The sequence below is a fragment of the Crocodylus siamensis genome, chromosome 3 (genome assembly GCF_052110815.1).
Source record: "Crocodylus siamensis isolate JL-2025a chromosome 3, ASM5211081v1, whole genome shotgun sequence".
NCBI lineage: Eukaryota > Metazoa > Chordata > Crocodylia > Crocodylidae > Crocodylus > Crocodylus siamensis.
Window position 1 is genome coordinate 49,651,309 of NC_143397.1, and position 25,606 is coordinate 49,676,914.

The following is a 25,606-nucleotide window of genomic DNA, read 5'->3' on the forward strand; positions in this document are numbered from 1 at the left end:
AAGACTGGCCATAAGTGCAAAGCAGTTATCACACAATTAACCGGCTAATGGCACAATAAATTTAAACTAGCTACATGTGTAAAGTACATATCACACCATAAAAATGAGTTCCCAGCTATAAAAAGAGCTAACCAGCTATAAAGATAGTGCTTGAAACTGTGCAACAACTCTGTTGTTAGTTTCTATCTGGCTTTAATGTGAATATGTAGCAGGACTTACAGGCAATAAACCTGTAGTTTCAGGGGTGTAGGTTGTAGCTGTCTTGATCTAAGGACATAAGCAGACAAGGTTTTATTATACCAACTCAAATAGTTGGAAAAATTCTTCTTAGTAAGCTTTTGGGCACAAACCCCCTTTGTCAGGCTAAGGAAGTGTCTGCAGGTCTGTGTTTTTCCTGAATGGAGTGATAAAGCAACCTCTTCATCTACTTCATCCAGGAAAAGCACAGACCATCTGCAAATGCTTCCTCAGCTGGGTAAAGGGGGTTTGTGCCCAAAAGCTTGCTAAGAATTTTTCCAATGATTTGAGTTGGTCTGAAAAAAGATATTGGATTTACCCCAAGAACCTTATCTGCCTATAAACCTGTTGTGGCCTTTTCCTTTTACAGTTTGTCTCGAGTGATTCTGGAGCAGCAACTGGTAGCAGTAGGTGTTCTGGTCCCATGGGGCCAGCAGACCTATTTTCACAAACCCAGGGAACCCCAAGACCTTGCTGGATCTCCTTCACAAACTGTAAAGTCTGGTCAGGGTGCCTGTGAGCAGAGATGACCCTAGTAGGGTGCAGGACCTAGAGCATATCAGTCTGCATGGGACCCGGATGTGAAGAAGCTGGTGGTGGCAGTGGCAGGGGGTGGCAAACAGCTGAACAAGAAGCAAGCGGTGGCGTGGAGTCACCAGCACTAGGCAGATCCTGCAGGAGGAGCCACAGCTGCTCAGCTCCGCATAGGCCCCCCAAAGCACAGGGCTTGGGGCAGTTGGGATGGCCCTGCTGTGAGATCGAGATGTGCTGGCAGGAGAGACATCTCCCATGACCAAGAGCTGGTTGAAGCCCTGGCGGTGCGAAGCAGAACAGCACAGAGATGGCCTGGAGCTGTGGGGTTACCCCACAACAAGTCTGAAGTTAAGGGCATGTTATGCTTGAAAGCTTGTCCAGCATCTTCCCCCAACTACTTTCCAGCCAGTCCAATTAAAGGTACCCACAAAAAAAACCTCCTGGCTTCTCACAAGAAGTTTTACGGTAGGATTTCCACTGGGAACTAAATCTGGGAAGTGCACAAGAGACATAAAACCTGAAAGAGTAAGCCTCTTAACATCTTTTTTTTTCCCCTTCAAAGCCTTGAAAAGGGTCTAAGTTCGGTTTGAACTCTGGGTAGAGATCTAGGCTTCCTCTTGTTTTAAGAGTGATTTTGGTACTTTTTAAAAAACCACGGACATTTGGGGAGGTGGGATAGGGGGAAAGAAAAGTGATCTTCTCAGGCAACGTCTCCCTAAAACTAGCCCAGAGGAGTTTCTTTCCGAGGTGAGGCCGGGCCTAACACAAACCAGCCGATCGGACCGGACTTCTAGGCTGGTGAGTTGGGGGCGGGGGTTGGGTTGGGTTGTGTCAGGAAGCTGGAGCTTTTTCTAAGAGAGAGGAGGAGAAAGCAACAAGTCCTGTCCCGTCTCTGCTAGCGACAGAGGCCGGCTCTCAGGTCGCCTAGCGGGGAGCTGGCGTCCTCGCCAAGACAAGCCGCCAGCGGGCATCCTGCCCTCAGCCACATCTCTCCCGCCCCCCAGCCTGGTGCGGGCGAGGCCCCGAAAGAGGAGTGGTGCGGAGCACCCGCAGGAAGAGGAGGGACTAGCGGGGAGCTCTGGCTCGGGGCGCATCGGAAAAACCGCTTCACGCCTGGCGGAGGCAGCTCGCCGCTTCCTTCTGCCTCGCTCCGTCAGTGCCGCGACATGTCCCAGCCGGGCCGAGGGAAACGGGGGCCCGTCGCCGCGCGGCCGCCAGGGGTGAGTGGGGCGGGGGGCGCCGCGGGGAGGGGGCGTGAGGCGAGCCCGGCGACGCCCCCATGCAGCCGAGGCTGGGTGTGAGGGGGAGGACGACCCCGGGCCGTGGGGCGCGGTCAGCCCCGCCCCGCCCTGCAGCCATAGCGACGCGCGAGGCCTCACCCTACCCTGCCCTGCCCCTGCCTGGCATGGCTGCGTGAGGCGGGGTGGGGTGGGCCGAGCCAGCGCTGCCCGTCGCTGCAGGGCCGGGACTGGGCGGGCCGGGGTGGGCCGGGCTCCGTGCTCTCATTGCGGCTCCAGCTGTGAAGACGATCCCGCGGGCGGCGATGGCTTTCGCACGCTGGTGGTACGCTACGGTAAAGACCCGGGCTGCGCTTTGCGGGCTGTGGGCGGAGGCCGCCGGGTCACACCTGGGTCGTAGGGGGAGGCGGCTTCGTGCCATGAGGCTCGCGGCGCGACGTGGGCGCCTGGTGCCTGGCTCCAGACCTACGCCCAGAGATCAGCCGCTCGGCTGTCTGGAGTCCTAGAAAATGAGGACTGGAAGGGACCTCGGGAGGTGTAGTCCAACCCCCTGCTCACGGCAGGACCAGCCCCAGCTAGGTCATCCCAGCCAGGGCTTCGTGTACTCGGATCTTCAAAACCTCTGAGGATGGAGACTCCCGAGCTCTCTGGGTAGCCTGTTCCTTCGCCCTCCTGTCTGCCAAGCTGAAAATTGATGCTGAGCAGGATATCTAGCAACTCAGAAAGGATCTGGCCGTTTTGTAAAACGTAGAAGGGGCTCAGGTTCAGTCCCCCCACCCCGTGTTTGCCATGGCTTGGTTTCGCCAAAGGGCCTGCACTTATTTTGGCTAGAAAACCTGTTAAAGTTGGGCCTTGTCATTTCAGAGCCCATGAAGTCTCACATGAGACTTCAGCAAAGACCAATTACACAAAAAATTTTTGTCTTTCCAAGTTTTGCTGCTGCTTTTCATAGCTTTATAACAGAGCTTCCATTCACTCTCCTTTTAGCCAAAACTTTTGGTTTTTTTCTGAGTGAGTTCCTGCATGATACTAGTCTGTGTAAACTTGCTCCAAACTGTGGGGAGTTCCTTGACCTACAATGACCTTTTCTATCTTGTTGGGACCTCCCTAGGTAAGCCACAAGTTTTTTGAGTTCTGGCATAATCTGTATTCTGTACTTAAGCATCCAGTGATTACTGTGACTAAACTTTCAGTTAATTACCTGTTCCAAAAGGCCTGCTCTTTCTAATTTGTTGTCTGTCATGGAAGGAAGCAGTTTGTATTGACAGCTAATACTCAAAATAACAGCACACAGGAAAAAATCCTATTGTAGGGTGCATATGCCATCAAACATTCAATTCACTAGTTTACTAAAGTAAAACCTGCAACTATTGCTGAAACCATTGCTGATCGTAGCGCATGTTAGATGTGCTCTGCAAAGATTTTGCTGGAACATAAATATCTAATTATACAGTTATAAGTTTTCAACCTCAGTCCCTATTGTGAGTCAGAATTCAAACCAGTTAGCCAGTGTCAATGAAAGGTGGTTAGAACTGTGAGTCCTGGTGTTGGGCTGGATGTTGGATGTTGGGTTGGCTTTTATAGCTGGATTTAGATGCAAGTATTGCATTAAACTTTGCACAATGCTAGCACATGCGGTAAAATCCATACATTAAACTAGGAGGGTCCCTGCTGTCCTGAGTCACTGAGTTTTGGATCTAAAAGCAAGCAATCTAAAACAAACTAAGCATGTGTTTCAGGGCCAGAAAATCACTTGCACTCATGTTTTGTGGGAAATCAGTTATCAAAAGTATTTGCATCACAGTACCTTCAATGACACTAACTGAAATTGGACTCTTGTGCGAGATATTGTGCAGTCCCCGAGTAAGAGAGAGAGAGCTTCCCCAAAGACCTTATAACTTAAGTAAGGAAAATCATACAAAACTTGGAAGGGGAATAAGTAAAAGCATGAAGTAGTTGCCGTGCTGGGTTTTAGCTGGTAACTAGTTCAAAAAAGAACTGGGCTTTCTCAAGTGGATAATAGATTTTTTTTTCCACTAATCCCTTGCTTTGGGACTTCTTCCCTTTTGGGCTTAGATTAGATTTGTTGTTTATTGATTTCACTGGTAGCATGTTGTCCTTGAATTTGGACAACTTTTTCCTTGGGTCACGTGTTTTTTGTAATATGTAAGATGCACATCTTGTATATCTTGCCGATTGAGAAAGTAGAGTTGGTGAGTGTTTTCTGGCACTTTTATATGCTGTATAGAGCATGTTAAAGTGATGAAACTCTTGAACTGAAATTGTATACCATGGGTATCTCTTCTTTTTGCCTACTTTGGATAAATTCAAGATAAATTGTAAAATAAAAAGTTTAGTATTTTGCTTGCTGTGTTTTTTCTAACTTTTATATATAGTATGATATAAAAATGTCACGGGCTAATTTTAGACTTCATCAAAGACATTAAAATGTCTCTGAAACAATTAAAACAGTTGTAAGTTAGGTGTTTGCTGTGTCCTCCATTGACAGAGTTGGAGTTTATGAATACCGTATATAACCCTGATTAAGAAGAGACTGTTGATTGCATGAATATGTTGGTATAATATGGAAAGGCTGACTTCAAGGTAAAAACTCACCTGGCAAAAACTAGAGGGTTGTAAAGGGAGGATGAGGTAGATATTAGTTCTGAGGACTTTGGCATTGGTATCCTGTTGAGCCTACTAGGCTGTTTTTGACCTGAAGGGCTAAAGCATGGGGGCAGAGTTAAGAACAAGATAAGAGGACTAAAAACAGCATTAACAAGTGGTCTGTCTTGAGTGAAAGGAACCAGACTAATGACAGAGATCCTGATTTTTCTCTGTTTAAAAATTGCAAATTCTCCGATTTTAAAGGAACCCACCCAAATCTGTAATTAACACCCCCCCATATTCGTGATTAAACATGGATTTTGGGTTTATATCAATATTTCAACTGAACACAGTGTTTTATTGATATAGTTACAATTGTAAAGCCATTTGGAAGTTTACCAATGCCTCAATCACTATAGTAAAATAAATTCTAAATACCTGTAACTTTTGTGGTTTGATTTGGGGGGTTTTTTATGATGGAAAATCAGAGCACTCCTTGCCCCCTTCACTTACCAGGACATGGGTCCACACTGCTTTGTGGTGCTGATTAGCCCTGATATGCTGGTGCCCTACCCATGCCATTGTCCCTCATTTCTAAGCCACAGCCCCCTACCCCCTGCTGGTGCCCCTCGTCCTCTGCCCCCTCCACCCCTGCCAGAGGGGACCCGCAGCTACCAGGACTATGGGGCCAGGGACTTGGGTCTACAGTCCCCTGCCCCCACAGCAGTGCCTGAACCCTGGCTGCTGCCCACAGGAGGTGGTGGCTGCTATGGCCTGAGCGGTGAGTGGACAGCAGCCCCAGCCATGCCCAACTCCCTCCCTCACTGTGGGGGCCTCAATCTACCTTCCTTCCCCCCCTGCCAATGTACCTGTGGCTGCCTGGTGGCCATGTGCCTGTGCACATGGCACCCCCTGTGCTGACTGTTCTCCTCCTGCTCCCCCCAGTCCCTTAGCAAATTGGAACTCTGCCAGCCTTAACTTGACTTTTTCTTCTTTAAAAGAGAGAATCCAGGTTTTACTGTGTTTTTCCATTGTGAACAGAAAACCTGGATCCCTGCTAATGAATATGGGACATGTTTGAAGAAGTTTAGACTTTCCTTCAAGGGATGGAAAGTCTTTAAGCAAGATTAGACATGACTCTTGGTTATGTTGAGATCCTTTATTCTGTAAGGGATATTTAGGCACCTAACTCCCTTTAGTTATGAATACCTACATATGTGGGAGGATTTAGTCTTTTTTAGGCATTTAGAGTCTAGAAAGGGAACAAATGTGAAATTAGCTTTGTAACTGTGATGGCTTTAAACAGTTAAAATGCATACTGGGCTTAAAATCTGCAATATTGCTTTTACAGCTTTCCCCTCCCAAAATACAAATAAGAGCAACAAAACACAAATGGTGTACAGTAAAGCATGCATGAGCTCTACTGTGAACTGATACCATATCAGATAAACTAGCTACATTCTGGCATTTGTACGTTTGCATGAAGAATTTCCAGGGATGTCATGGGACCTGCACATTCAGTGCAGCATATAGTATTTAGAGTATCACATAGCTTAGGGTAGATTTATAGTACATCAGTTTAAGACTACATAGAATCATTGTTTGCAAGGGACCTTAAATACCAATTCCTGGCACAAATGCTGTAATGCTTCTTCTCTTAAATTACCATGTCAAATACTTATGCAGCCTCATCTTGAAAACCTCCAGTGAAGGAGATTTTTCAGCTTCCCTGGTTAGTCTGTTGTATTCCTCTGTCTTCTGTTCAAACAATAAGGAATCTTTTTCTGAGACCTAATCCAAATCTGGCTTGCTGCAATTCAGTTTCTCCACATCTTTCTTAGAATGTGGATCTCATTCATGTTCACCATACTCTTGATCAGGGCTGTCCAACTTCTGAGTGGCCAAGAACTGCTGGACCCCTAGTCATGTTCTATAAGGATCACATTCACCTGGGCCTTATGCCACATGGACCACCTCCTGCTACGTGATTTGCATGTGCTGGGCCCCTTCCCCCTACCCACTGTGCCATATGCCCCCTTCTGTGCTGTGTGCCTGTTTCCACCACCCCTGTACCATGCAGGCACATCTGTGCAGTGTGGGGTTCTTGGGGTCCCCTCAGTCCCCCTGGCTGCAGGCTTCTTCAATCCAGTGGGCTGTGCCATGGTACACCCAGGGGCAGGGGTAGGAAGCAGAAGCTGGAGGAGGGAGGGGAGCTTAGAGACTCCAACAGCAGTAACAGCTGGAAGAGTGGGGAGAGCTCCTAGTGGACCAGGAGCCCAGGGACTGTGGGTTAATCCCTTAGAGGCTACATATGGTCCATGGGATGCCCAGCAGATAGCCTTGCTCTCAAAAAGGCTTAACTACTGCCAGGTAGAGTAGTACTATCAGTTCCCATGGCTTAATGCTCTTGCTGATGCAGCCCAAAACTGCATTTGGTCAGTCGGTCTGTCTGTCTGTCACCTAGCTAATTTTTGTTGAGTTTATGATCCACCAGAACCCCTAGATCCTCCTCAGCAGTGTTATCTCCCATTCTGTATTTGTGCTTTTGATTATGTGGTTTGTTATAATGTGTAAAGACATTAAATTTGAACAGGATGATGAACCTTTACAGTGTGAGATTACCAGGATTCCTGATTTTCTCTGATTTAAAAAAAAGTTGCAAATTTTCTGTTAAAAAAGGCAAAATCTCTGATTACAAACCCAAAATCCAAGATTAAAATGAAAGGCCACTATATATAGGTGTCATTTGATCACAGTGTTTTACTGATATATTTACAGTTTTAAAACTATTTGGAAGCCTACCAGTGCCTCAATCACTATAATAAAACACATTCTAAATACCTATATATTTTGGCACTTGATTTTGGGTTTTTCATCATGGAAAGTCAGAACTCCTACTGAGACCACTCTATACACCCCAGGGACTTATGCACAGAAATTCAAAATTACATGCAGAAAAGAATTATGCAAAATTAATTACTTTTATTTATTTATTTTTTTTAAATTAAACTAAATATAACATTATTTGAACCCTTAGAAATATATGCAGGCACTTTCTATATATATGCAGGTACTGGGTGGGCAGGTGGGGTTTGTGGGGAGTTTTGAAGGGGTGTTGGCGGTGGGAGGGTTGTAAAAGGGTGTGGGGTTTGTGGGCAGTTGAGTGGTTTGTGTGTGTGGGGGTTGTGTGGGTGGGTGTGGGGTTTGTAGCACAGCCCCCACTGCTGGTGGATCAGCAGCAGCAGGCAGTGGGCCCTCAGGGCGCTCATGCCCACAGCAGACAGAACTCCTGGCAGCACGTGCTTCTAGCTGAGTCCCATGTATGTGCTGCCATGGAGCCGGTCCAGCCCACTGGCGCGTGCCTTTGGACCAGATCGGGCTGGCTCTGTATCAGCACATGTGGAGCACAGCACTGCAGGTGGGAGCAGTATACAAAGGGCCAGGTTTCCATTGGTGCTGGAGTGCTGGAAGCCCAGTGTGGAGGCACAGAGCTGGCTGGCCCAGTCCATTGATGTGTGGATTGGGAGCCACTTGCCATGGGCCCAGTTGGTCTCTGTGCCTCCGTGTGGGGCTTGCAGCACTCCAGCAGAAGCCACACATGAAGGAAAGCAGGAGCCCACCCGGCCCAATGGTGCGTGACTCCATGCTTCCATGTGCGGCTTCCTACCTGGTCTAGTGGTGCACAGCTCCCGGTCCATGCCCTATCAGGCTGGACCGGCCCTCCGTGTGGGGCTTCCTGCACACAACACCCACACACCGCCGCCCTCCCTTTCACTGGCCCTGCTGGCTCTTCCTGTAGCCCCCCAGCCCCACCAGAGGGGGCCCCCAGCCTTCTGCAAGCCCCACTGACCCCAAAGGCTCCAGGAGGGAAAGTAAGTCTGAGCCAAGGCCTCGCTCACTGAGAGTCTTAGGCCCTATCCGTTACCCCTCTCCCTCTCCCTTGGGACAGGACTTAGGGTTTGTTGCCCTTTTTGCAAGCTGGAGCTCTGCTAACCTCAGGAGACCTTTGTAAAGTGGAAAATCTGCAGGTATTTCTGTTAAAATGAAAAATCTGTTAAAAGGGAAAATATAGTTTTTCCTGTTTTTCCATGGGAATGGAAAACCTAGATCCCTGGAGATTACACAGGTACCATGTGATATTCACACTTTTGATTAAAAGACGCATCAAACTAAACGTCACATTTATACTTGATTTTTTTTTTAACCAACATTTGGTTACAAGCACTGCCTCCCTACTGTAGCTAAGAGATGGAGGAAGACATTTTCTCTCACTTCTCAGGTTTCCTTTGTGCATTTGACTGCATCTTGTATATAGTGTTTCCATTTCTCCACAGCGACTTAGGCCTTGAATCCTGCAAACTGATTGTAGATTTCTGCTGAAATCACTAGAAGATGCATGCATATTAGCTTGCAGGATTGCTCTTCACTCCCTGTGAAGTAAAAATACCTTTCCTATGAAATTCAGTTAAAAATCCATCAGTTTTGATAACACAGTAGGAGCAACCTATATAACTGGTCATTTGACCTGCTGCTGCTCAGTTTCAAAAGAAAATGAATGACTTTTTTGAGAACTGCATGAGTGTCACTTTCACAAGCCAGTAGTTTTGTGAGTTTCAAGCCTAGGCAGGGGGTCAGACTCGATGATCTGTTGAGGTCCCTTCTGACCCTAGCATCTATGAATCTACTATTTATTGTATGGGATAGAAAATAAGATAAAGGGTATGAGAGCTGCTGGTAACATTTTATAAATACTGTTTGTCCACCTCTTTGTTAGAATTGTTATCGTGGTGCAAAATGAAATCCCAGGTATAGTTAATTGTACAATGCATGAAAGCAAGCTAAACATCAGAATAGGGGGGCTACCTACGGACTTAAAAGGGCTATGCAGGTGTAATACAGTATACCTTCATCCATGCTGAATTCAGTCAGCTGGAGGGGGGGACCTCAGGCAAGAAACTGAAATTAAGATTTTTGAGGCTGAATTAAAAGGCAACAATGGGAAAGATGAGATCAGGTAGCTGAGATCAGACCCATCATCAAATTATAGGGTTGGATATGTAGATCTTTTCACTGAATAAAAACCCCTTTTATCTTGTTTCTAATGTGTTCCCACTGTTCGTATTAAGCAATCTTTACTTTGTAAAGACTATTTGGGTTGCTGTGGTGTTCACAGGTTGCAGTTTTGGCTTATAAGATTCAAATTCAGCTGGGGATACTGAGTAATGATGATTGTTAGGCTGTGTGCCACATTTTTAAGGACTCAGTCAAAACTGGAGGACTCAACTGCAGGGAACATGAAAGCAAGAGGCCTAACTCCTGAAAAGAGTGGAGGCAGGGACTCACCAAGCCTGGGAGGAGCTGGAAAAGAGCCTGAACTTTGGCAAAGATTATTGCTCATATGCTAACAATGTAACTCCAGAAATTACAGAGAGTTATCTTTTGAGATAAGGATGGCTAGATATGGTGAGAACTTTGGTGAAACAAGAAAAACCTAGGGAATGGAAAAAATAATTATGATTGAGTGAGTAGTGCTGTTTCCTCTAAAAGCAGTATTCAGTTCCTAATGAAATCATTGACAGTTTGGTCAAGACTTAAGTTGCCATCAAACCTATAGCCTAGTGGTGGGTTAAAGAGCATTCTGATGTAAGAGGATGAATTGTAGAACGGAGGTATTAAGATATGTTCTAGCACTTTTTGTAAGAAACATAGTGTTAAGCCAATCAGCTGAGTCAATTTCTGCCCCTAAAACCAATTACATTTTGCCTATCTCAATTTTACCTGTGGTTTGATTTTATCCTTTGTGTCTTCTAGATCTTTGGCTGTATTCTGTTATTGAACAGGAATAATTGTCATGTTCCACACCATTGTAGTTCAGTGGGTGAAATGATCCCTATGTGTAGTATCAAAAGGCTTACAGAATCCCTCTGAATAGAAAATTCAATAGAGTATATTACTAATAAAATTTTTTTTTTTTTTAATCTTACAGCATGGGGACAAGAAAAAAAGTGGAACATCTTCTAAACCAGGAGATAAAAAAGAATCCGAAGCAGCAGAGGTAAATGCAAATACTGCATTATGGTAACCTGGAAAGTTGGTAGCATAAAACATTTGCCCAGTCGCATTCTGTACCGGTGTGTTGTTATTTATTTTTTTATTTTTTTGAGGTGGCAAAGTGGTCACTTGAAAACTGACTGACTGATTGTTGTTGACTTATGCAGTTAGGCATTTTTCCAAAATAATATGTATCTTATTCAGTTTAGGGTAAGATCTCCGCAACCAATTTAAGCTTCTGTGTGGAGGACAATACATATTACAGCATTTTTGCTATTATAAAGTTACCGAATCTGTTTGTCTCCAAAGATCTGAAAACTGGCATTTTGTCATACTGGTGACCAACTACTAGCTCTTTGTCAGTTTTGCCTTTTGAAACGTTCCGAATGATTGGCAGGTTGCTTGTAACATTAGCTGTTCTGTCTTACTAAAGTTGGTTTGAGCCAGATTGCTAAATATGATACTGTCTGAAGCAACAATGGTTACTATAATATACCCTCTCTGATTCTGTCTCTGTATTCTTTTCAGTGACCACATCTTTCCAGCCATTTGAATAAAGATACTCTTTTTTGTACCTGAGTCCTCCTACTAGGAAAAACTAGAAAGTCTGAATCATCATTTGCAGTCAATTCAGGGATTCCCCATTATACCTAAATCAGACAAAATTTTGGATTTTTAAAAATGTAAACATACTTTAGTTTGCAACTTAAAGCACTATAGGATCATTTCTCCTTTTTGTAGGAATGAACCAGTATAGCATTGGGGACATAACATGCATTACTTAAAATGAAGAAAATACTTAAATTTTTTCTTGCATACCACATCCCCTTCCCCATCCCTAAACACATTTTGGTTTTGGAGGGCAGAATGTAGAGAGAGAGATTTTTCAAGTCATGACCAAAAACTAACTGCATTCAGCAGCTTACTTACTGACAGCCAGCTCACTGGTTTTTTTCAGGCAAAGGCTGTAGGCAAAAGCCAATTTGGCAGTAGCTGGAAGAGAGTTAAAATTGGACTCTGCCCTTGCTGCTTGCTGGGCATGAGAAACAGCAGGTAGTATAACACAATGTCATTATGCTTCTGTTCTTCCACGTTTTTCCTTTGGCGAAGAAAATCAGTTTCCCTGCTTGAGACATGCTACCCAAGTTCGGAAAACTCATTTTTGGGAAAAAGGTGCATGTAGATACATACTAATATGATTTGACATGTTACAAGTTCACTTTCTGTTCCAGACACGGTCTCTTCAATTGGAAGGAGACATTAAATATATTTCCTAAGTAAGCAAATGCAGAAGCATAAATTTATCCGTATAGATAATGGACGATTCCAAAGGCCTGCTGAGTAATGAGACACTTTGTCCAGTAGGCTGAAGTGTAATTGAGTATTGATTTGGTTAGACTCATTGGCCAAGTACTTGCATGCAGGATCCAACTGAAAATACAGCTGGAGGCTGTACACAGCTTTGGTGCGTGGCCCTGGGCTGCAGACAGCACAGGCCATTTGCTGAGGGAGCAGTCCCCCAGGATCTCCCCCCAACCTTGACAAGTGGGCAGTGCTGGCAGCTGTGTGGCCCCCTGGAATCCTCTTTGCTGTATGAGCTGGACAAGTAATGCATGTTATGAACCACCTCCCTGGTTTGCCCCTCCCATATAGGCGGCCAGATGAGAATAGGATGGGATTCAACACCGACAAGTGCAGAGTGATGCACCTGGGGAAGAACAACCGGCACCATAGCTACAGGTTGGGGAACTCCATTCCTGTCAGTACAGAGGTGGAAAAGGATCTTGGAGTCGTCATTGACTCCAAGATGAACATGGGCTGGCAGTGTGGGGATGCAGTCAGGAAGGCCAACCGTACCCTGTCATGCATCCACAGATGCATCTCGAGCAGGTGGAAGGAGGTGATACTCCCCCTCTATGCAGCACTGGTCAGGCCACAGCTGGAGTACTGCGTCCAGTTCTGGGCGCTGCACCTCAAGAGGGATGTGGACAACATGGAGAGGGTCCAGAGGAGGGCCACTCGCATGATCAGGGGGCAGCAGGGCAGGCCCTACGAAGACAGGCTACGGGACCTGAACCTGTTCAGTCTCCACAAGAGAAGGCTGAGGGGAGATCTAGTGGCCTGTTACAAACTAGTCAGGGGGGACCAGCAGGCACTGGGGAAGTCCCTGTTCCCCTGAGCGCTGCCAGGAGTGACCAGGAATAATGGTCACAAGCTGGCAGAGGGTAGATTTAGGCTAGATATCAGGAGGCGCTACTTCACGGTCAGGGCGGCTAGGATCTGGAACCAACTTCAAGAGAAGTGGTGCAGGCTCCTACCCTGGATGTCTTTAAGAGGAGGCTAGATGTACACCTTGCTGGGGTCGTTTGACCACAGTACTCTTTCCTGCCATGGCAGGGGGTCGGACTAGATGATCTACTCAGGTCCCTTCCAACCCTAGAAACTATGAAACTATGTAGGGGAAAGATGGTTGCAGGGGCCTGTGGGCCGCATGCTAGCCCATTGTGGGGCCACCAGTTGGACAGCCCTGGTTTAACCCAAATTTATGGCTGCTTACCAGATTAGTGCCTGCTTCCTTATTTTACTCTCTCAATTCTTACTTTTACAGTATCCAGGTGCTGATTTTACTTTAAGTAATGAAAATGAGATATGGGTGTAAGAGGCTGAATCTGTTGTGGCTATCTAGACCTCAGCAAGTAAAACAGTGTAAATACTTGAGGTGGGGAGTGTTCCTCCAGAGGCTAATTTAAATTGATTGCAGTAGTCCTTGTACTATAGATCAGGGGTTGGCAGCATTTTGGCTAGAATGCCAAAAATACCCTAATCGCCATCCAAGCCTCAACATGTTGTGCCAGAGGTGGGGGAGCTGTGAGGAGCCTGATCCTCACTGTTGGAGATGGGTGTACCTGTGCCTCTGGATGGATGAATGGGGTGGAGCCATTCCTGCTGTGTGTCATGAAGCATGCAGGCACCTGCTGCTGCCCTGGGGTCTGGGACTCTAGCACAGCTGTTTGTAGGTTTCTGGCCACCTGCTACAGCAGCTCAGAGCCCAGGCTGGCTGTGGGAGGCAGCAAACAGCTGCACGAGCTCTGTTGCGGTGGCGGCTGGGCATGTGCCTCCAAGCACATGGCCAGGAAGAGGCCTGAAGCAGTGCAACCCTGGGCCCTCCTCTGTCTGCCCAGAGGTATACATACAGGCACTGCAGCTACAGAGTCGGTGCTAGGGCTGTGGAGCCCACCACAGCTGTTTCCAGGCTCCCAGCTGTAGCTGGCCTGGGCTCTGGGCACCTGCTACCTGCCATGGAGCCTGAGCTGCTGGCCACAGGGCTTGCATTGCAACCTCCATGCTGCCTACTGCTAGCAGCCCAGGCTCTGTGGCTGGCAGCAGCTGCCTAGAGCCCAAGGTGGCTGTGGTGTGCCAAGGAAAATGGCATGCATGTCAGGGGTTGCCAATCCCTGGTATAGATCTATTGTAGGCAATTGCTCTTCTATACTTTCTGAATTTCAGGAAAGAATTGTGCAGAGTAAGAACAGACTTTTTTCCCCTTTAGGCTTGTAAAGATGTTCAGGTTTTTCTGCAGAATGTCATTCTACCTTCTCAACTTAATGCCAAATTCCTCTTCAAGTGCTCAGCATGATGGCAGATTCCTCAACTGAGTTCTGTGCTTTTAATTTAGAAACTATGACCTCTTTGTGGTAATAGTGGGAGCTAAGAGCTTATAGTTTGAATTGTGGTGTCCTTGTTTTGTTGGGAAGTTCTGTTTTTAGCTAACTAGACTCTGAAGGGGAAAGCTACTATTAAATTTGTTGTCTTGATGAAATACTTGGCAGGTTTTGAGTCTAAACATGTTGGGTGAGTGTTTTCTTTTGGGGAACTCGGCATTTGGCATTTGGCTTACTCATTAGCTCAGATTTGTTCTTTTCCTGATAATTACTTTGATAGCATTTTAAAATGAAGCTAGACCTTAACATTTCATTTTTTTTTCATTAAACTGTGTTAGTTCTAACATTAGTAACCGGTCCTCTTGGAATTTTGCAATAATATTGGAACTAGTAATAAACTAAATCTATGTATTGCTCTTCTTGAATCTGACTGTTATATTTCAGTAAGAAGGGAGGGACAGTTTATGGGTTACATACACAGAAGTTTCACATTATGGACCAGAGAGTTTATAGTCCTGTTCTATAAGACTGTGGTCAACTCAGCCTAGAATACTTACATTTTAGGTCTGGGCACTTAATTACCAGACAGACACTAGTAGTGTACAGAAGAACACAATGAGAGTGAAACTGTGAGGGATATAAGACTGTTTGCTAATTTTTGTGAAATGTAAATGCCATAGAGTGATTTAGACTAGTAAACAGAAAAGTAAAACTGTTTAATTTTCTCCCGTAAATACTAAATAGACTATTTAAACTGAATACGCAGAAAACCACTCTGAGCTCTGTTAAGATGTGGAATAATCTCCCAGTGGCATTGCTGAAAACCTTTTCTCCAGGGATGCTTAAAATCAAACTGGAAAATACCCAGTGATGCACCGTGGAGAGCAATCCCGCCTTGATATAGAATCGTTCTGCGTAGGTTGGAGGCAGGCTAGATGACTCGGACTTCTATTTCTAGCATCTTGTTTCATGGTTTGATCATTGTCATGCTGGGAGTTGAAAGCACCCGGTTTGACGATAATTCTTTTAATCATATGGTAGCTATGGAATATATGTAATTATTGCAGAAGGTTTGTGTGAGTTGTGACTATGTAAAAAAGACAGCAGCTGAACTGTATTCATACAGAATGAGAGAGAAGGTGCAAGTCCTTTTCCTTTATAAATGTTACCAAACTTAATCACTAGATAAATTTTATCACCGCAGAAGTATAACTTTGCCTTAGATCTTGCATGCCCTTTAATAATATTGTACCTCCTTCCATATCATATGCCTTCCTAACTTTGGAAAGTAGAACATAGAAATTTTGTGGTGGAGTCATAGCCAAGAGGTGACTGCATGCAGCAGCTCAAACGCTCTTAGCTAGCTCAGTGGTTGTTGCAGGAAGAAGCTATGAGCAAAAGCCAACTGTGCCAGATTGGCAAAAGGCCAGTTTGGCAGCTGCTATGAGAGGGTTGAAACTGATCTCAGCCCCTAGTGTTTACTGGGCAGGAGAGAAGCAGCAGCAGCCAGTATAGAGCAGTGTCTTTATGCTTATATTCCCCCATGTTTCTATTCAGATGAAGAAAATTCACTTCCTTGTGTCAGACATGCAACCCAATTTTGTACGACTGATTTTTGGGTAAAAGGTGTGTGTGGTATGCAAGTAAATATGGTAATAAGAAGTATCTGTGTACAAGTAGTATTTAAAGACTGCCCACTCCCACACTGAATAACCTGAAAGCTCTGCAGTTGCTCAGTAATTATACTACTGGCCTCTCCTGCAATGCTCGTCCTCTATGGATCGCGGAACATTTTACAAAAGAAATGTACCCAAATCACCTAGCAAGATAGATTTCCTAAGGTCTAGTCCAGTGCCATCTCTGTTAGACTGGACCCTTCCCCCCGACTTCCTTCTTTAAGTAGAAGAACGCTTAAACTTCAGAAGTGAAAACAGCAACAACCTGTTAAAGTCAATGGGAATTTTGCCATTGATTTATTTATTTATTTTTTTAGGGGCAAGGTTTCATCCCTGAAAAGTCTTTCCTGTGCCATACCACACATTTAACGTAATTAGCTACTGAATATACAAAGGACTTACTTTTTTCTTAGGATCAGGCCTAAGCAACTAGTTGCTGAAATAGGAAAAGTATAGAAAGCAGCTGAGCATCTAAACAGAGCTGGTGAACCTTGCAGCAGCAGGCTATAAGGAGCTGTGTTCTGCAGGCTTTATTTCTTGTCATAGAAAAAAATGGGGTACGACATTCTTACCATGGGGGACCACGCTGTTCTGGAAGGGGGTTGAGTCCATCCCCTGTATCTTTGTCATCAAAAGAAAAAGTCACACACAATTTGAATGATCTCAGATGCTTCCTTTGGCCCGACATTGTATCTGGAGTGAAATCCTGGGGTTGCCTTGCCATGAGGATTCTCAGCGTTGGGTGGGAGATGAATGTGTTCTCTAGGTTTACCAATGGGTAAGTGAAAATATAAATGACATCCTATATGTAAGGGCCAAGAAGTTATAAACCGGGATGTAAAATTTAGCATGTATGGTATGGGTTTTTCTTTTTTGTTTTTCCTTGGGGATAATGTTTGTAGGGCAAACAGGTAGCCCTTCTTCAGTATAGTTCAGAAGCTGTGAGAGTATATGTTTACGACTGCATTGGGAACTTGCTCGAAGAAGGCAAAGTTAAGGTTACGTGGGCAGGTACTTAAACTCTTAGTGTTATGATTTTCAGAAGTTTGTGTTTTAGTAAACTTGATGTTATAGAAGGGCAACCTAATTTCTGCATTAATAAAGTTTTCAGTCATTATATTATCTAGGTTGGTTTGTATAGGGGATGTTTTTATAAAAGGAGCAGTGTTTCTTGTAGGTATCACACAGGATCACAGGTGGGATGCCTAACTGATTCCCAAGTGCTTCCTTTTTCCCCCCTGCCTTTCCCTCCCTGATGCATACTTGCACTTCTTAATAATGGAGTGGGGATTATGGTCATGCACTGCATTCTTGCTAAGAGGGGGAAGTAAGAGAGATTGCAGACATGTTCTGTGTCACAGACTCTTGACAGTGTTGTTATCTGCTAGTTGCAATCAGGTTAAGTACATGAAGAAAAATTTTATATGGAGTTTTTTCTTCCTTCACACCCAACTCCATTATCACTTGAAATACATGGTTCCTATCATGTTTCTCGTGTATCTCTATCTTTCCCATTCTGTTAAGCCATTAGTATTTTAGATGTGATTGGAATATAAGCACTGGCTCCTGTCTGTCTGGCACCTGCTGCTGAAGTATACAGTTCTTATAGCTGCAACTCACTGGGAAGTCATATAGCGTGCGTAAAATCATGCTCTGCACTTCCACTGTCCCCTATCTCGCATAAGTTCCATGTTTCTGTTTTAGCCATACTTCCCCAAGACATTCCAGAGGCCTACCCAGTCATCCACCTCTCCATGCTTCGTTCTCCGCTTCCGCCCCCACCCAGCATGTGGGAGTGATGTATGCCTTAAGACTGTACTTACTGTTTTTAGATGTTTTTTAAAACATTTCAAGGCCTCCCATTTTCCTGATGTGCAAGAAGACAGAGAGAGGTGCATGGACCATGCAAAGAAATATTGTTAGACATTTGAGTAGAGGTGCATCAACACATCCGCCTGATATTAGATCAGTGCAATTATAAAGAAAATTGGCTGTATGGGAAATTGGCCCAATGGGGCCGATAATTTGGTCGATAAATGCCCATGCAGCGTGCAGCCACAGCGTAACACTCGGGCAGTGAGGAGCAGAGCCAGCAGCGTGGAAAGTTGCCTCCAGCTGGTAAGTCTGGTGTGGTGGAAGGGGTGTGGGGTGGGGACAGCTCAATGCCCCCTGCTGTGAGGCAGGGGGCAGGCGCAAGGGCAGGCACTAGCCAGCTGGGGTGGGGTTGGCGTGGGATGGAGCCGTGGCTCATGGGGGTTGGGGGCAGTTCCCACCACTGCTTGCACCCCGAGAGGGCATGAGGGGGGAGCATGTGCCCTTGGATCTGCGTGGAGTTGGCAGGCTGCAGCTGTGAGCTGGAGCCAGGGCTGCACTGGGCTCTTTTCGCTGGGGGCTGAGCTTGGAGTGGGTGCTGGTGGTGCTGGGAGGTGGCTGCAGCACCAAATTTCCGCTCCCAGCACCGACACTGCCAGCTTCCCAGTGCAGCCCTGGCTGTTCCTGGCCCATGGGTGGAGGCAGGTCATTGAGCCAGAGCTGTTCAATCAGAACATGGACTGAGTGAAGGTGGACTGGGCACATCTACACATGCAATCAATGCTCCTGACTTTTCTGCCCCTTCCCTGCTCTGTCCCCCTGCAGCAGCCAGAGGGAGCTCCAGGCTCCCCTGGGTACCAGCCCTGAGCTGGCAGGAGGTATGGGGGTCAGTTCTTGGCTCTAGGGAGTGTGGTGGGAGCTGTCCGAGAGCGGGGGACAGCTCACAGCCACATGGAACTCAAGATTGCAGCCTAGCTCAGCAGCACTGTCTTGGGGTGATGCCCCTGGCCCAAGCTTAGGGGTAAACAGCACCGGGACTGGGAGGGAAACACGGGGAATCGGTGCTGGAACCTGGTGTGAGGACTTGGGGAGATGTGGGGGGGAAGCAGTGCCAGGGAATGGGGAGGGAGATGTTGGGGGGAAGCAGAGCCAGTCCCTGGTTCTCCCTCTTATACCCCGCCCCATCCCCCCCAGTTCTCAGTGCTGCTTCCTTTGTACCCTGCATCTCCCCCCTGGTTCCAGTGCTGCTTACCCTCCATGTCTCCTCCCAGTGCTGGCACTGCTTAGCTCCCGGCTCCCTCCAGGTATGGAGGTGGGGGAGCAGGAGTCAAACGGGGTGTATGCTGCATGGGCAGCAATAGGGTTGAGGGGACAGGGGACCTTTTCTGTCCCCTCAGCCCTGTTACTATCTGCACAGCACATACCTTGGTTGGGTCCTGCTTCCCCCCTGTGCCTGTGAGGAACTGGGAGCTGAGCAGCACTGGAATCACAGACAACTGCCCTCCACCATCTGTCACCCCCTACTGCCTAGGCTGACTGGGAACAAATTGCACATGCTCTACTGTGCAGTAACTAATACACCATTAATCTAGTACCTGTATGTGTTGGTACTAGCAAACAGTGCATTAGCCTAATTTACTTTGCAGTAATTCCCACATGTGTAGATGCTGTGCTTTATTACACATCAGATTAGTCTAATGCACAGTAAAGCATCTCATGTAGCTCACCCGCTGAGTGAGACAGTTTGCAGCCCATTAGAACTATGATTTGATTTCCCAGGCATGCATAAAAAAGTTGACAAAACCTGTCAACATAAAGAGATGCTCAGTTTTCTTTGGGCCAGGGAGAACTGTGACTCTTCAGTTCTCTAATTCTATACTTCCCAAGTATGTAGGGAGTCCCCCTCATGGTGGTGGTGATCAGTGGCAAGGGAATTAGGGGATCATTAGTGGCTAATTTTACTATGTTGGGATACCCTTTCTTTTCATGTCTTTTTGACAAGGTATTTAGCAAATATTGTTTGAATCTGACAGGGCCATTCTGTGAGCCGTTCTGTTCTGAACTCTAAGATGTAACCTCTGGGTTTTCAACCATGTGCCTTAGCACCTGCACCCCCTAGCCCCATGGTGGTGCCTAAACTGACTGGTTTTGGAAAACGCAGCTCTAGTGAAATGGTGTTAGGAAATTAGGTGTGCCTGGTGCCTCTTTAATGGGAATAGATGGTCTTTCTGAATAGCAGCAGACTTTCAGGTCAGGTTGTATCTGCTCTACACGAGCAGTTATGTAAAAGATGCAGTCAGTTTGTTGTGGTTGACTATGTAGTGTTACAAATATTTAACTTTGGTTTCCCTTCATTAGTCTTATGTATTCAGTCAAAATATTGGTGCAGTCACAAGTATGTTTTCTTAATCCTTTGATTAAATCAATTTGTATTTTAGTTTTGACAACACTGAATGACTGATCTTAAAATGTAGGGTAGAATAAAACCAGCATAATATATCAGAATTAGAATAGTTTTAAACCAACAGTATTCATATGGGGAACTCTTTAAAATTTTCTGACTTGCTTCAATAGAGAATTATCTTTCAGAGAAAAAATGTTATGATTAGAAGGGTGGAACTGGAATAGGAATTTCGTTCTTTGTTACTGTAGCAGGGATTCAATAGAAATGAAAGAACGGCGGTCAAATGTTAGGTCATGTGTGCTTTATGCCTAGAGGTTGGAACACTAATATCAGAATGGTAATTCTAATCTTGATCCAGTTTGTAAGAAAAGTATTAAAAACTAACCCCCAAACCATAAATCAGTTTAAATGAAATTAAAAAGTTAACTGTAGAATGACTTTTAAGAGTACCAGGGTTGTAATAGTGTCCTGTTTTAATAGGTATAATTCATGACAAATTGGAAAATATGACTTTGTGAATGGTTAATATTTGGGTATAGAATTTTTGCTCAGACACTCCTATGTAAGGCATTGATTCACATAAGTTTGTTTTGCCTTGCATGGTATAATTAACTGTGCATCTTTTAGAAAAGAAATGTTATTCTATAAAATGGAACATCACAAATTTTGACACAGCAACAACATTTAATCTCTCCATCACTATGCTATCTAAGTACCAAGCAAAAATATCAAAGGGAGCACAAAACTGTGTTTCACTGGAGGTCAGAGGTCCCTGCTAAGAGTGGGGTCATTGTGTATAGTAATTTGGTTCTTAATTTGAAAATCAAGGATTATGTTTTTAAACAATTTAAGTGACTATCTGGTTCTAATTTTTTAAATAACTAAACTAAATTATGGTATCAGAATAAAAATAAGGAAACACCTGGTCTTTTTCTTGAAAGGATTCTAAGGATACTTGTTTTTTTTTAAAGTGACTTTTCTTCAAAGATGTTTATTCTGGTAAATCTTAACTTCAAAAGCTTCTTAACACCAGTACTTAGGGCATCAATTCTCTTTTCCAAGAGCAACATCAGATTTCCTGTAGGTCCAAGAAAACAGGCTTAAACAAACATATGAGGGTTGGCAACAGCTACTTAGGATGCCCAATACGGCATTGCATAAGGACTTAACTTGTTTAGTTTGCAAATGGAAGTAGTCCATTGAGAAAAGACTACCTATATGAGATTTTGCACTTTTTTATTTTTAAGTGCCTTTGTATGATGCATATAAAAATGTCTAGGTTGTATTATTTTATTGTCCTTATAGGTACAGAACAGGTTGCATACATACATTCAGATAATCTGGGAGAATTCTCCTAGGTTTGTTCTCCTGGAAGAAAAACTTATGCAAGCTGGATGTATGGACATTTGAATGCTGAAGCTCTGAAGAGTGAAGAGCTTGAGAGCTTGCAATGCTGATGCTGTGTAGCTGGGGATGGGGGAGTGGGGAGTGGGAGCTGTGCACACATCTTAGTGTGCCCTGCAGGCTCCCTTAGTCTGCCTGCTGACATGTCAGCAGTACATAGAACAGATCTGTTAGCTGACCCAGAATGCCCATGGTCAGTCTGTGTTACCCTGGCAGCACAGTGTAGGGTTTATGAAGTGTGCATGTTCTGCTACCTGCTGGAGCAGCAGAGCCCAGTAAGTGACACTCAGGGTGAGAGGGGTGAAAGATGCTAGAGAGAATTGTTTTCTTCTGAGAGTAACCACGGCATGTACAGACATTCACTCTCCCAGGCGAGTGAATGTCTGACAAGGCCCAACTATGCTATATAAATCTACAATCAGTATTTGCCTTAATAGTTGCTTAATCTAAGGCTTGAAGTTTAGTTTTCTTAATAGTCTTTTTCTACTATTAATGGGATATTATGGTGTTAGGAGATTTACACTGTTAATTCAGTTTCACACAGCCTTTAAAAAAATAAATACATGAAAAGATCAGGCAGTTATAAAAACATGCTATTTAGGTAATGTTATTAACCTATAAGGTATTTTTATATATGGCCTTTCAGAGAAATAATCATCAGAATGCTCATTCCTCATGTCATTGGCTCAAACAGGAAAATAATGTCTGATCTTTCAACAGATGCTGAAAGGTTAGAGGCCCACAATTTGGCCAAAATCTGTAAGGTTTCAGAACTTGGCAGACTGAGAAGATGTCTCTCTTTGCATAAAGGCTAGAGTTGAAATATTACTTGGAGTTATTGCAGACATTCTAAGGCAAAGTTTAGGTAGGAGTATTATTGGAGGTAATCACCCCTGCAGTGAACATAGAACAGCAATGTTGTTAATTTGCCCACCTTCAAACATTAAGGGGTAGATACCGAATTCAGACCAAAATCCATGATTTGAACAACCTTGAAGTACTGACAGTTCAGTTCCAGGCGTCTGGATCATGACCTGACCCAATGTCTAGAGAGAAGCTGGGATGAAATGTGCAGAAGCTATATTCTTTTAACACTGCAATAAGATATCAAAGTTATGCTAATCTTAGGATAGTACACTTGATTAAAACAGCTTACATTTTGTATTGTTTTGATTCTGAAGAGACCCAAAGTAAAAGTATAAGCCAGCTACATGCCTTTCAGTAAATTAATTGCCATCCTGTTTAGGCCAGGGTGGATTTGATTTTAATCACTGGTCAGGAAGCCTTGATTTAATCATTTCTGTACCCTCTACAAGTACCACTCCAATCGCCTTCTTGTGCCTGATGTGCTGTTCTACTTCCAGCTGTGTGCTCCCTGCCCAATTTCCTGTTTTGCTTTCTGCTTCCTGCCCTATCTGCTGTAGTATTGTTTGTCTCCTCTCTGATCTGCAATGTGCCACGCATAGAGGCTGCCTGTGCCACTTGTGGCACCCATTCTACAGGTTGGCCACCCCTGCCTTAACTGCTCTGCCACTGTGTCCCAGTTTTACTATGTGCCAGATGTAAATTACTAGACTTTCATGCAGAAGAAATTTGTAACTCCTTCACCTGACTATAGAAAATACTGTCCTTTTAATCCTATCGAATGACGGATATAAGGAGGAAAGAGCAAAAGGGAATGATCAAATGTTCAAGTCTTGTTATACTAGCAGCACTCTTGGGGTTCATCCATATGTGCAGAAACGCATGGTTTGTGGAGCTGCAAACCACTTTGTGGTGCCACAAACTGCAAGCCCAGAATGTGAAAATGTGCATTGTGCTGCAAAAACCTCCATGGAAAGAAAGCAGCATGGCACATGTGTCCATAGTGTGTGCTGGAACACGCAGAGGGTTGGCCATCCAGAGCAATGCTGGCCAGATTCCTTGCTCCCGGGTCTGCACCCCTGCTGCCCACACCCCTCCGAGCACAATTTGCTGTGCACCGAAGTGCGTGTGCAGGGGCGTGCGATGGGGCACAAAGCAGCAGCACAAATTTGTGCCACTGCTATTTGTGACATTGAAAGTGCATGCCTCTGCATGTGGGGGTGTTCCCTTGGTTTTTGGTATATAATACTATGGCTTAATTCAGATTTCATTTTTTCTCAGTATGCTGAGAAGTCTGACAAAAATGTGATGAATATTCATGTCAGCATATGTACTGTTGGGATGTGCATCACCTTTACCCATATGCTTTGACTAAGCTGACTAAGTATAGAGAGTTGGTTTAGTCTTTGTAATTTTATTTTCTTATTAGGAGCAAAATTCTTTCCTTTTGTATTGTGTCTAAGAGCTGAAGTCAGAGGAGAAGCATGTGGCAGTTACTTTTATGAAAGAGAACTTGTGTTTCTATTTGAAGAGACTAACGCATCAGAGTCCCTTATGTCTGGTATGAATGCTGGAATATTAGTATTTCTGGATTTTGTATAATCGTTTGTTTACTGAGATTCTGAAATAGCATTGAGTAGGTTTCTCTGTGTTTAGGACAGGATTCCCAAATCTTGGGCATCTGCTTACTAGAGAGAGCGATTAGGTCTTTTCAGTCTCTCCCCATCCGCAAATCCAACTTTTTTTTTCATTTCATGTCTATCATTGATTTCTTTTTCCCTAGTTTTCTCTGAATCTGATTTTCATCATTAGACTGATTTATGTGTATACCAGCACAACTCTACTGATAGCAGAGCAGGTAGATGTGATGTTCGTCTTGTCATTAAAAACAAAAGTACCATTTTTTATTGTCATGTATCTCTTTAAGTGGAGTCATTTTGGCATAAAATTAGTCACATAGCACTATGTTTGTGTTCTCTTCAAATACATTTGTTTACCATTAATTCTGACTTTCTGTAATTTTATGGACTGCTTCTCTGCTTAACTTGTGTATTTTTTCCCACTCTGCTGTGGGATGCTTATATACAGAAACCATTCGACTTGTCTGCCTTGATACTTAGTCTTGGATGTTTTTTAAGTGTGTCTGTTTATAGAGGTGATTTTCTTCAGTAATGTTTCTGTGGACCAATTCAAGTAGCATGTGATGGGACTAGGGCATATGCCTAATGCCAGTTAAAAATGAATAACATATTTTTAAAGTTTGCATTGTATATCTTTTTAATTTAAAAATCAAGCCCTTGATTTTTTTTTCTTGAATTTTTAGCATTTACAATTCCTAGCCTGTCAACCAATAAATGATTACAGTTGGTTTAACAATTAATCAAAACTACCATATTTATTATAAAAAATTTTTTTTAGAGATTCATACATTATTTATGCAGGCATGCATATGATTTCAGCCTGCATTGACTTGCTCTTCTTGCAGTGAAATGATGTGAAATAATTTTTTGAGGTGTCTTAGTTACTGACATTATAAAGGGGAAAACTGCTCCTGGTGACTTGGAAAACAGATATGAAATATAAATGAATGTTGGTATCTTTCATGAAATAGTATGCTAGACAGAACATCAGATAATCTGATAATTTTTAATGCAGTAATTTTAATAGTTTTTACTTTTTATATTTCTGATGTATTCATTCTGTCCTGTCCCTTTCTTATATATTTTTGTTTTTATTTCACAGAAGAAACCAGCCAGTGCTAGTGTCAGTCAGACACCTAAAACACAGAAAAGTGGAGCTGCTGCCACCACTAAGGTAAAGTGCAAACTTATGGAAATTATTCACTTAAACTGTGCAGCTGGGGATCAATACACATAGAGGATAAATGAGCAAAAGTATTATATATCCTCTCCCTATAGTTGTGATGCAACCACACATGGAATATTATATTCATTTTTAACTAATGTCAGAAATGGTATGGACAGATGGAGGGAACTCAAAGAACAGCAACCAAAGGTTTCAAGGGACAGCCATGCCAGAAAACCCAAAAGAACTAAATCCTGGCTTTGCAACAACTGTGAAGGGCAAGAGTTTATGAACACTAAATAGGTACGAACA

At 44.2% G+C, this 25,606-nt stretch overlaps 1 protein-coding gene across 5 annotated transcripts in view; it reads left to right on the forward strand.

The window, feature by feature from the left end:
• Nucleotides 1-1,644: 1,644 nt before the first annotated feature.
• Nucleotides 1,645-25,606, forward strand: part of CAST (calpastatin) — an 89,851-nt gene continuing 65,889 nt past the window's right edge. The window contains exons 1-3 of one of the 5 annotated variants that reach the window (XM_090038309.1): nt 1,645-1,991; nt 10,603-10,671; nt 25,232-25,303. In XM_090038309.1, coding sequence (XP_089894435.1) covers nt 1,938-1,991; nt 10,603-10,671; nt 25,232-25,303 — 195 coding nt within the window. In that variant the 5' untranslated portion in view covers nt 1,645-1,937. Of the gene's footprint in view, nt 1,992-2,188; nt 2,345-10,602; nt 10,672-25,231; nt 25,304-25,606 lie in introns of those variants that run through there. The other 4 variants (XM_090038308.1, XM_090038312.1, XM_090038310.1 and 1 more) reach the window with 4 other exon arrangements.